The sequence below is a fragment of the Myotis daubentonii genome, chromosome 2 (assembly GCF_963259705.1).
Source record: "Myotis daubentonii chromosome 2, mMyoDau2.1, whole genome shotgun sequence".
In the NCBI taxonomy this organism is placed as follows: domain Eukaryota; kingdom Metazoa; phylum Chordata; class Mammalia; order Chiroptera; family Vespertilionidae; genus Myotis; species Myotis daubentonii.
Window position 1 is genome coordinate 129,359,117 of NC_081841.1, and position 12,929 is coordinate 129,372,045.

The window sequence follows — 12,929 nt, forward strand, 5'->3', positions numbered from 1 at the left end:
AGTTTGAGCCAACTGATAACATTGTCAGGAAGCAAAACCTCAACGGATTGAGAAAATGCTCCAGAAAATGGCAGTTTTGCAGCAGTTTTATACTTTAGAATAAAATTCATTGGTGAATTTATGAAATTCATTGGTGGTAAATTAGAGAGGCAGTAGAAAGCAAAGCGGGAAAATCTCTCAGATTGAAAAGTAAAATGGAGAGACAACTACTTCTTTTACATTAGTGGGTATAGGATAGTTAACAATTAGCATTTACAGCGCATAGAGATAGAATTGGGGCCTCAGGATAACAGTGAGGGGTTCTGTGGCCTCGTGCTCTAGTGCAGTGGGTGTACCCCGAGGAGTCCAAAAAAAGGGGATTATTCTGACACTCTAAGGGTATGTTATCTTAGATGCAAAAAGACAATAGGTTTACTTAAGGTGAAGACTGACCTTTGTCAAGGAAGCCACAGGCCTAGGATGTGCTACCCATCATGACTCACTTTTAGTTACCAATCTTTATGTTGAAACCGTCCTATGTAGTCACTTTCCGTCTCTGAGCTTGCCAGGTTTAGTCTGTGGCCCCATTTTTAGGGTCCTTGAGATTACATCGGGCTCACCAGGATAATCCAAAATAATCTCCACATTTTAAAGTTAGCTGGTCGGCAATTTTAATTCTATCTGCAGGTTTAATTCCCCTTTGCCATGTAACTTAACACATGCACAGATTCCAAGGAGTGGGATGCGGGCATCTCTGGGGGGCACTGTTCAGCCGGAGGTCACAGCCCTGGAGCTGAGTGCTGTGCCCCTGCAATTTATCTACACGGGCTGTTCCCTTAAACTGGAGACAAACTGAAGTTACTGGGGGACACTTTTCCTGTTCTAGAGCCACATGAAACCAGTGTCAAAACGCGCCTTTCCTGGCCCCGCCTCCTCCGAGACCAGCGCCTCCCGCCAGACCCGGGAAGCTCCCTGGCCGGCAACGGGCGCCGCCCCGGAAGCGCCGGTCGCGGGGGCGGAGGAGCCGAGGTGGTCGGAGGAGCGGGTGAGCGGTCTGGTCCTGCTGGCCGCCTCTGGGGCGAGGGCCGGGCGGGTGGACCCCGCGTGGGGTCCGGGGACACGAGGTGGAGGCGAGCGGGGGTCGCGCTCCAGACGCTGCACGCCTCCGGGCAGGCCGCCGGCCGCAGCTCCGCCCCCACCCCCAGGGGCGCGGTGGGGGTGGCCCCGAGCGTGGTGCCGGGGAGCGTGGTGCCCGGGAGCCCGGATTGGGTCGCGGGTGAACTGAATGCCTGGTCTCCATGGTGCGGTCACCCCGCGCGCACCTTCTCAACTCACCTGTGTCTCCCCGGTGATCCCGCTTCTGGCATTTCCACATCACTGTTAGTTTTTGCTTAGTGATTTTTGCTTTACCTGCCCTGCCCTCTGTGCCTCATAATTCCTTGTGGTGTGATTTAAAAACAAATAAACCACTACAAGTAAGCTTTCTGAAAAGTAAGTAAACTCATCCAGTGTTTTTTCTGTAATAAAAAAAAAGGATCACCTTTCTAAGGTTTCAATGATGATAATAGCGGCCCTTTCTTTATTTGGGGCCTCCTATTGTACCCAAGTATTAGGAATTTTCTATTCATTCTCTCTTACATATTAAGCAATACAACTTAGCTGCTTTATCTTGGAAGTGCAGAAGGGGGAACTGAGTTCAAAGACTGTTTAATATCTCTTGTTAGTGCCAGGCATCTCCAAATCAACATGCCTTTCCACATCCCTGTCACATTCCCTCTGCCAGAAAAATCAAACAAAAGCCATGCACACAGCCATTCTGACTTTCCTCTTTTTCGGGGAATGATACCATCATTTATTCAGTTTACACCAGGAAACTGGGAGTCTACCTTGTCCCCTTCTCCCTGCTTGTCCCTAAATCTGTCACCAGAAATCTTGTCAATTCTTTCTACACATTTCCTTCCCATTTTCTTTATATCCATTGCCACTATCCTATTCCATTCCATCATCATTTCCCTACCTTTCTATTGGAGTCTCCACTCTGGCCCTCCTGCCCCTCCCCTGTGTAGTCTATTCTCTCTGCAGCCAGAGCGAGTGATTGTATTAATATGCAGATATGATCATGTTGCTGTCTTGGTTAAAACCCTTCGGAGACAACCTATTAATTACCCCAAGGATGAAATCCAGCAACCTGAGCTTGGCTTACAATGGCCTTCAGACGGGCCCGATCTGCTTTACCAGCCTGGTACAGTCCTCTTTCAGTTCTTTGAACTAAACACAAGCTCTTGCTCCTAAATATGTGATTCCCTCCATCACTCTTTCCCCCCTCTTTGCCTAGCCAGCTTACATTCATCCTTCAGGCTTTAGCTTAAATATCATTTTTCTAACTTTTCGCTTGGATATTTCTGCTGGATGCCAGAGTACCTCTATCTGTAAGACTCACTACCCTACATTTGTTGAGATCTGTGATCCCATCTGCACTGGGTGTCTGTGAGGGCAGGAATAACGAGAGATTTGCGCAGGATTATAAAAGCTGGTGCAGGTGCTCGATATCAAACTGTTGAAAGAATAAAGGAATAAGTTGCTATTGTCCTGTCATGTGCTTAGAGCTACTTTGAATTAATTCTGCCTTTTGATAATAAATGTAATTCTCAGCTGTTTCTGTTTTTGAATATAGTTTGGGAGAACCTGTGGAGACTGCGAGAATGGAGCCGGGCTGCGTAGGGGTGCCCAGCGTGGATGGCTACACAGTCCTGAGAGTGATCGGGGAGGGCTCCTTCGGCAGAGCCCTTTTGGTCCAGCAGGAAAGCAGTAATCGGACGTTTGCCATGAAGGAAATAAGGCTTCCCAAGGTCACTGCTAAAAAAATTAGCTCATGTTGAAAGTGTACAAGCAATTTGTATTAGAGAACAAGTTCTGGAGATTTAACATGGAGTTGCTGCTCAGTGTTATGGGTTTCTTTACTCGCTAGCTTTACAAGGTCTTGATATACTTTATATGGTTCTTAGGATATTGTAATTAACAAAAGGGAGAAAAATAGTCAAAATTGACAATTGCTGTTTATCTCAATGAGAATAATTTGTAATAATTTCTAATTTTGTATACCTAAGGGTATAGGGAGTCTTTGTCAAAAACTACCCAGGTGTTCGCCAAAACCGGTTTGGCTCAGTGGATAGAGCGTCGGCCTGCGGACTGAAGGGTCCCGGGTCCGATTCCGGTCAAGGGCATGTACCTGGGTTGCGGGCACATCCCCAGTAGGAGATGTGCAAGAGGCAGCTGATCGATGTTTCTCTCTCATCGATGTTTCTAGCTCTCTATCTCTCTTCCTCTCTGTAAAAAATCAATAAAATATATTAAAAAAACAAACAAACAAACAAAAAAACTACCCAGGTGCAATATTGATGAAAAAGGAACATAAAAATACAATGACAAGCAAAGACCTAAAATGCTAACCTTTGGTAACAGGGAACCTGTTCACTTTATAGGTTTTATTTCCCTGTATGATGATGAATGTGATATCTACTGGTATCACTATTTATCACTATGCATCATAATTGCACATGAAAGAATCCATGCCATGGAGCCTGCTTAATACGGTTTTGATCAATTTTTGAAAAAGAAAATTTTTAAAAATAAAATCCCAAAGTGCTATTGCCTCCTCACTGCATTCTTGACCTTGTTTCGTGATTCTCAAACTTGAATAGGCATCAGAATCACCCGGAGGGTTTATTAAAACATCAATTGCTGGGCTTCGCCCTCCTCCCCTGCTTGAGGAGGTCTGGTTGGGTCTGTGAATTTTCATTTTTAACAAATTACCAGTTGGTGCCGATGTTGCTGGTGTGAGGATCCTTATTTCTTAATTGTAAGGTAAGTCATCCTCATAGAGTAAGTCAGGGGATAAACAGTCTTGGAAACTTTCTTTGCATGTGGTCTTTGTCCATCTGTGCTGTAGCAATACACCAGAGTATTCTTTTTTATCTGGGTCAGTGGACAAAGTAATGCAGACTATTAAGACACAAAATCTCTGATTTTGCTTTAAGGATATACTATTATTGTTAATGGCACTGGCTCTCAAAATCAGCTTATACTTAGACTGATGTTAAAGCTAGTTTATATTCTGTACTTGTAAGGATATATCAGCTTAAGCATGCAAAATATAGCCATAGTTGAAAAATCATGTTGTCTCTTAGAGTTTTATAAACTTCACGTGGGTGAAAGTACAGTCCTGTAAAACTGTGTTTGGCATTGAAATGTCAGGGCACTGTCTCTCCATCCAAGAGCAGTGTCCCACCTAGCCCCAGCTTTATCCTCTTGTCTGTCTTCCTTAATCCTTCACTGCCCCCCACCCCCAACCCCAATTGAAAAAAAAAAGAAATGTCATATGAACTCTGTATTATTGTGAAGCTGTCTACTTTCAAATGAAGTATTACATTTGTACTTATTTAAAATATTCTTCTAGTCTTTCTCTGATACACAGAATTCTAGGAAGGAGGCTGTTCTGTTAGCCAAAATGAAACACCCCAATATTGTTGCCTTTAAAGAGTCATTTGAAGGTAAATATGAATTCCCCCCAGATATGTGCATGTCTGAATTTGTGCATGACTACCACACTTTCATAAAGAGTCTTATATTTGCTTTAGCTAAAGGACATCTCTATATTGTGATGGAATATTGCGATGGAGGGGACCTAATGCAAAAGATTAAACAGCAAAAAGGAAAATTGTTTCCTGAAGATATGGTAAGAGACTGACTTACATAGTTTGCCTCAAGATTTAGAAGCAACTTTTCTCATAAAATCTGTGTGAGTTAAAATGAAAGCATTGGTATCTGTGATTATTTGACACACTAGTTAGAAAGGCTTCATTTCTGTTTCTGTGCTTACTGTTGTCAGAATGTAGCTGCCTGAGATGCTTTTAGGAAGTAAAAAAATAAAAGCTTATAAAATATCAAGGAATAAAACTTCCATGTTTAGAACATTTTCAAAATTGTATTACTTGTCATATTTTGTAGATATTTAAATTTTTGATTTTTTTTGTATTTAAATTTTAAAGGTGGATGGATTTATTTTGTATTTCTAGGTCATGAAAAAAGTGAAGTCCACATTTCTGTTTCTTGCGAGTACCTATTCTCAGTCTTTTTCCTTCCAAAGTTTAGCATATTTCCTTAAGTCTAGTACTACTGTCTTTTTAATGGAAAATTGCATACTAATATTATTTGAATGAATTGACTAAGGAAACGAAATAAACAGCTTTAGTGGGATTTAATTTGTTTTAGGGTATAACATTATAAAACTGTTGGTAAATATTTTTATTTAGAAGTTGTTTTGTTAAAAATAATGGTTCGATAAAAGGAAGTCAACCTTGGCTTCAAATGGTTGAATCTCCATAGCAAAAAGAAAAAAAAAATTAGTTTGACATTTAATTGTAGGCATCTGGAAATTCTGGCTGCTATTGACTGGGGGTTTATAAGCAGAATACTGACCTCAAAGGATTGTTGATAATATAATTAAATTCTTTAATATTAATATAAACATTCTGAAAAAGGAATGAAAATCTGATGTAATGATTACACTATAAAATTGTACCATATTCATTTATAAGTGGCGTATGTGTATTTAAGAAATACTTTTAGCCTAGCCGACATGGCTCAGTGGTTGAACCAGGAGATCATGGTTTGATTCCCAGTCAGGGCATATACCGGGGTTGCTGGCTCAATCCCCTGTGTGGGGTGTGCAGGAGGCAGCCAATCAATGGTTCTCTCTCATCACTGATGTTTCTATTTCTTTCTCCCTCTCCCTTCCTCTCTGAAATCAATAAAAAATATATTAAAAAAACCTTTTATTTGGTTGTAATACCAGAAAAATACAGTGGGAGTTTTATTAAATAAATTGCTATTTGTATAACACATAAAATGATGAAACATGGACTCACAGCTTTTCTGACTTTCTGCAGAAAACACTGAATTTTAGTCAAACTATGTGATTTTTAGGAGTTCTATGTTTACATTATGTAAAACTAAGGCCGAGAGACCATTCTTTGGAGTTTCGGGTTAACATGAACCAGTTTTTGCATTCTTGCAGATTTGTGTGCTTTTGTCTTACAGATACTTAATTGGTTTACACAAATGTGCCTTGGAGTAAATCACATTCACAAGAAACATGTGTTACACAGAGATATCAAATCCAAGGTAAGCGGAATACATTTTTGAGACAAAACAAAACAAAACCCAAAAGTATTTCATTTAATTTTTTTTTTCCTGTGTTATTCTATTTCCTTTTGGGACATTTTTATTTAGTTTAGAAATCTTTGTCAACCTAGTATTCATACTAGCCAAATTAAGGTACTACCTGAGAAAAAGTTACTAAATCTCATTAGTAGTATCCTATCTAATAAAAGAGTAATATGCAAATTGACCATCACTCCAACACACAAGATGGCCACCACAAGATGGCCAACAGGGGAGGGCAGTTGGGGGTGATCAGGCCTGCAGGGGAGGGCAGTTGGGGGGAACCAGCCCTGCAGGGGAGGGCAGTTGGGAGCAATTGGGCTGGCAGGGAAGGGCAGTTAGGGGTGACCAGGCTGGCAGGGGAGGGCAGTTAGGGGTGACCAGGCCGGCAGGGGAGTAGTTAGGGGCAATCGGGCCAGCAGGGGAGCAGTTAGGCATCAATCAGGTTGACAGGGGCGTGGTGAGGGGGTGATCAGGCTGGCAGGCAGAAGCAGTTAGGGGCAATCAGGCAGGAAGGCAGGCGAGCAGTTGGGAGCCAACAGTCCTGGATTGTGAGAGGGATCCCAGATTGGAGAGGGTGCAGGCTGGTCTGAGGGACACACACTACCCCCCGCCCCGTGCACAAATTTCGTGCACTGGGCCTCTAGTCTACATATATTAAAGCCCAAGTGACCGAATAACCAGTTGACTGGTCGCTATGATGTGCACTGAGCACCAGGGGCAGATGCTCACCACAGGAGCTGCCCCCTGGTGGTCAGTGCGCTCCCATTGCCAACCTCCCGTGGCCCCTCCCCCCAGCCAACAAACTCCTGTGGCCCCTGCCCCTGGCTGGCCAACTTCCCACGGCCCCTCCCCTCCAATCCGGCAGGCCCAATGGCCCTGATTGGGGCTACCAATCTCCCATGGTCTGGATCGTCCCTGATTGCTGGCCAGGCCCAGGGGCCCTGATCAAATTCGTGCACCAGGCCTCTAGTATGTTAATAAGTTTCAAGCTCTCTTGGTGACTGCTTTCTAAAGATGGAAGATGACTGAGATCTGGTTGTGCCACTTGGAGTTATGCTGACACAGGTTCCTAGTCGTGTCAATCAGGTCTGCTGAGATAGCCTGGAGCATGGCTGTTGGATTTCTAAGCAGTCAGCCTGAATTCCCAAGCCCGGGGGGAGTGGGGGTAGCAGTCAAGATGCTATCTGGTCTTTGTGTTCCCCTTGGGTACTCAGCTGTCAGCATTTCTGCCCTTAATCTCCATGGTGAGTAGGCTTTGAAAGACAGCTTCTCTGGAGACCTCTGCCTTAAGTTTGAATGATGGAAGACATAATCTGAGCTCTTCTTTTTTAATGCAGAACATCTTCCTCACCCAAAATGGACAAGTAAAACTGGGAGATTTTGGATCCGCCCATCTTCTCTCCAAGTATGTATATCTATTCTATAATAGTAAGAGCAATCAAAGCATCCATTATTCAGGAATGCTCTGTACTTACTCTTTGCCTTTCTATGTTTTTAGTCCCATGGCATTTGCTTGTACTTATGTGGGAACACCTTATTATGTGCCCCCGGAAATTTGGGAAAACCTGCCTTATAACAATAAAAGGTAGGTGATGTACTTATTTGGTGCGAGGGTGACTGTTTGGTGACAGGCATTGTAGCCTACAAATGAAGTTGTGTTTTTTTTTTAAATATACATAAAATCATAGTTTTCTAGCTGCTATAATCAGAGTTGAGAGGAGCTGAATGTAAATACTGAAAGAAAGGCTAGTCATTTCTAGGGACAGTGTGACTTATATCACTGGTTCTTAAACTTTGCTGTTCCGGTTTTAAAAATTGCAAAGTGCAAGTTGCAATCATACCAGTTAAATGAGAATGTCTGGGGTGGGAAGCAGGCCTCAGTAATTTTTCCAGGATCACCAGATGATTCCAATGTGCAGCAAAATTTAGGGACCACTGGATTATGTCATTGAGTTAACATTTACAGAACTAGGTAATGAGCACTTGACTGATAGGTTAATTGATTACATGAAGATAGAATAAAGACCTTATCATTTAAAACCTAAAACTTTTTCTGAATATAAGTAATATGTGCCCACTGAATGAGTGAGTAGGGGGAGAGTATTAGAAATATGGAGATGTACAAGAAAAGAAATGGCAATTACCCACTTTTTCACAGCTGTTAAAACCATTTTGGAATTTTTTTTCATCCATTTCCCTTCCCACCCCCAAACCTAGTTTATGTTCACTGTATACAATTTGGTATCTTGCTTTTTTCACTTTATATCATATTTATTTCATCCCATATTTAAACTCTTTATAAATATTTTTAATAGTTATATACATGGCTCTTTCAAAATTTACTTTACATTCCTCTATTGTTTCCAATTTTCTTTTTTTTTAAAGAATAGTTTATTGATTTTTAAAGAGAGAGGAAGGGAGAAGAGAGAAATATCGATGTGAGAGCACATCAATCAGTGCCTTCTGCATGCCCCCTACTGGGGATTGAGCCTGCAACTAGGGCTGAACCAGCAACCTTTCAGTGCACGGCATGACGCCCAACCAACTGAGCCAGGGTGTTTTTTCCAATTTTCAATGTCATGAACAGTGCTGTGATTAATGTGCCTTTTGTGTATAAACTGTTCTGTGTCACATTCTCAGCATGGATTCCTAGAAGTAGAAACACCTAAAGGCTCTTGTTACCTTCCTTCAAGTTGCTTTCTGAAAAGGGTATGATCAGCCATACTAAATAGGTTCCTTAAGAGTAAAATTGACTGAATTGGCAACAAAACAGCTCTAAAGGGAGTTACCAGGACAATTGGGAAATTTTCGGTTTTGAGAATATTATTGAACTCAGGTTAACTTTCTTGGCCGTGAGGGAGAGTGTCCTTGCTCTGAGGAGATACATGCTAATGTGTTTGGGGGTAGAGTGACATCAGCAACTTTTTTTCAAGAGCTTGAGATATAGATGGAGGAGGGAAACAGCCCGCAAACCTGGCAGATGTTCAGGATGGGAAAGGAGGGAGGAGGATGTGGGCCTTTATAACTTCTCTGTAGATTTCAAACTTTACAAAATTACAATTTGGGGGAAATAGTTGCTAAAAACCATTAATTAAATAAAAAGAGTATCATCTATAAAAAGTCTGGAGGATGACAACTAGGAGGTGAGAATGGTGAAGAAGAGTGAATGTATAGGGCAAATTATAGAACTCTTTTCTGTTTGAAGAGCTCTTCTGTGGGAGGATTAACTAGTCCTGCTCTCTTTGTTTTGGAATGTAGAGCTAATAAGGGATTGGGGGAGAGTCCCCAGAAGATGTGAATGGTCCCCTAGAGCAGTGGTCGGCAAACTGCGGCTCGGCACTCTGTGGCTTGCGAGCCACATGCGGCTCTTTGGCCCCTTGAGTGTGGCTCTTCCACAAAATACCGGCTCTTTCATAAAATACCGACTTCTGCGCATGGGCCACAACATTTCAATCGCACTGTACGTGCGTGCCCCCACGTGGTATTTTGTGGGAGAGCCACAGTCAAGGGGCCAAAGAGCCGCATGTGGCTTGCGAGCCACGGTTTGCCAACCACAGCCCTAAAGCCATTCAATAGGGCCACAAACTGTGCCGGAGGCAGATTGCTGGCCATCAGGAGGCGAGATCCAAGGCCTGGTGTTGTGCATAGATGGTCTGGTTGTAAGCTGTACAGGATGACTTCTAAAGTCCTCCTTTCAACTATGATGGTGGGAGTCCACAAAGTTTCTCTCTTTCACCAAATACTGCTGAAATCATACCTGAACCACCCTGATTTGGAGAATTTAGAGGTGGGGAGCAGAGAGATTATTGTGAGCAACTACCTAAGTATTACATAAACATTACCATATATTTCATTTTAATAGCTAGGAATTATTTGCAATATCTGTTATTATTAAAGGTATTTTTTCATTTTTAATATTGGGAAGTACCTATATTTTTATATGATATCTCATAACCCACATTGCTTCTTTATGTTTCTAGTGACATCTGGTCCTTGGGTTGCATTCTGTATGAACTCTGTACCCTGAAGCATCCGGTAAGTATGGTGGGCAAAATGGAAAGGTGGCCTCTTGTCATATCTGGCCAAGTCATAAGTTATATGCCAAAGTCCAGTGGGCAGTTTGTTTCCCTAGGATGAATTCGTTATGAAAGTTTTCATGTTTCCATTGCTATCATCTTTGCCTTGAGTCACTTTTGTAGCATATACTAGTAGAAGTTTCCATTATTTAGTTTTTTGTGGTTCTGTATCTAGCTCCCCTACCTCCCTCCTTCTTTCCCTCTCTCCCTTCTTTCTCTCTCCCTCCCCTCCCTCTTGTCCTCCCTCCCACCCTCCCTTTTTTGCTATTCTTAATTTGTATTTGAGCAAAATATATATAACCTAAAATTTACCATTTGAACTATTTTTAATTGTACAATTCAGTGGCATTAATTACTTCACAATGTTGTGCAACCATCACTACTATCTATTTGCAAAACGTTTCTATCACCCCAAACAGAAACGCTGTACCCATTAAACAGTAGCTTCCCATTGCCTCTCACCTAAGCCTTGGTAACCTCTAATCCACTTCCTCTCCCTATGAAATTGCATATTCTAAATATTACATATAAGTTGAATTATACAAAAATTTTTTCTTTTACGTCTGGCTTACTACATATAGCATGAAGTTTTCAAGGTTCATCCAGCATGTGTCAGGATTTCATTCCTTTTTATGACTGGACAAGAGGCCTAGTGCACGAGATTTGTGTACTGAGGGATCGGGCCTAAGCCAGCTGGCGGGCATCCCTCTCGCAGTATGGAGCTCTTGCAGTCAGGAACCCCTCGCTCCTTGTCACCCCCCTGCAGCGGAGGTGGAAGAGGCTCCCACCATCGCCACTGCCCTCGCCAGCCGTGAGCCTAGCTTCTAGCTGAGCAGCGTTCCCCCTGTGGGAGCACACTGACCACCAGGGGGCATCTCCTGCATTGAGTGTCTGCCCCCTGGTGGTCAGTGCGCATCATAGCAACCAGTTGTTCCACTGTTCGGTCGATTTGCATACTAGGCTTTTTTTTATATAGGATAATATTCCATTGTATGTTTACACCATATTTTATTTTTCCATTCATCTATTGACGGACATTTGGGTTCTTTCCACCTTTTGGCTGTTGTGAGTACTGCTGCTATGAACATGAGTGTACAAGTATGTATTAGAATCCATATTTCCAATTGTGTTGGGTATATACCTAGGAGTGGAATTGCTGGGTCATATGGAAATTGTAAGTTTAGCTTTTTAAGGAACCACCAAACTGTTTTCCAGAGTGGCAGCGCCATTTTTATACCTATCTTTTTGCCCTTAGATTTCATTTATGTGAATTACTTCTCTAAATGAATTATTATGAGAAAATAGAATATTATGTTATACTAGAGGCCTGATGCACAAAATTCATGCAAAGGGCTCAGCCCCCGCTGCTGCAGTGGCTGCCTTGGCCCCTGCCGCTGTGGTGGCTGCCTCCTCTGCCTTGGCCCCTGCCTGCCACAGCGGCTGCCTCGGCCTTCACAGTCCTGGCTTCATCCGGAAGGTCATTCGGAACAACATCCAGAAGGACATCCTGTCTAATTAGCATATTACACTTTTATTATTATAGACTGGAGGCCTGGTGCATAGATTCATGCACCAGTGGGGTCCCTTGGCCTAGCCTGTGGGGGTTGGGCTGAAACCAGCAGTCTGACATCCCCTGAGGGATGTAGTAGCGCGTGAAGTGGCAGGCAGCAGGAGGAGCCCAAGCCCGGGCCGGGCACCGCAATGCTCCTGCTCATGCTGGCCCCGCTGCGCCTGCCACCACCACTTGGTAGGCTTGCTGCTGCCCTGCTGCGGTCTCTGCGTGCTCGTCCTAAGGCAATACCGGCACGCCCATGACCGAGAAGCGGCCGCCGGCTCATGCCCAGTCAGTCTTGATGCCAGTCCTGATCCTGGTCCCAGTCCGGATGCGAGAGGAGCGCTCAGAGGGAGTGTCTGCAGGAGAGGCTCACGCTGCCGCAGCTGCGCTTGCCAGCTGTGAACCCGGCGTCTGGCACTCGTCAGTCAGCTAAGCAGTGCTCCTGCTGTGGTAGCGCACTGACCACCAGGGGGCAGCTCCTGTGTTCAGCATCTGCCCCCTGATGGTCAGTGCACGTCATAGCTACTGGTCAAACAGTCAAATGGACACTTAGCATATTAGGCTTTTATATATATAGACATTTTTCAAGATATTTTAAGAAATAATTTAAGAAAAAGGTGTTAAATAACTTTCCCTGCTTGCTCAGTAGTTGTTTATTACACAGAGCCTATCCCTATTAGGTCTTAGCTTTGTAAGGAAATAAATTCTGTTCTTTGGGCACAGATTAAAACTTAGCTCTACCAAGCATTTTCAGAGATGTGCTTGAGAGCAAGTAGACTTATGAGTGAATATTTGAGAAAAATCCTTCATCACCACTAGATGAAAGTAACTCAAACTGAAGGCATGCACTGTTAATGAGAGGTTGTCTTCCTTAAATATAATGCCAGCTGCATAATTAGAACAACTTGGGAAACTTTAAAAAATACTGATGCCTAGGCCACACCAGACTAATTGAATTAAAGTCTCTGAGGGTATCCTGGGCATTAGTATTTTTATTTTATTTTAAATTGAATTTATTGGGGTGACATCTATACTAATAAAGGAGTAATATGCTAATTAAACCAGGAGACCTTCTGGATGTCCTTCTAGACAAA

General features: G+C 43.0%; 1 protein-coding gene across 6 annotated transcripts in view; it reads left to right on the forward strand.

The window, feature by feature from the left end:
* Positions 1-950: 950 nt before the first annotated feature.
* NEK3 (NIMA related kinase 3) overlaps positions 951-12,929 on the forward strand; it is a 28,753-nt gene continuing 16,774 nt past the window's right edge. The window contains exons 1-8 of one of the 6 annotated variants that reach the window (XM_059684533.1): positions 951-1,024; positions 2,654-2,828; positions 4,436-4,529; positions 4,617-4,714; positions 6,079-6,162; positions 7,542-7,609; positions 7,703-7,789; positions 10,185-10,239. In XM_059684533.1, coding sequence (XP_059540516.1) covers positions 2,682-2,828; positions 4,436-4,529; positions 4,617-4,714; positions 6,079-6,162; positions 7,542-7,609; positions 7,703-7,789; positions 10,185-10,239 — 633 coding nt within the window. In that variant the 5' untranslated portion in view covers positions 951-1,024; positions 2,654-2,681. The other 5 variants (XM_059684532.1, XM_059684535.1, XM_059684534.1 and 2 more) reach the window with 5 other exon arrangements.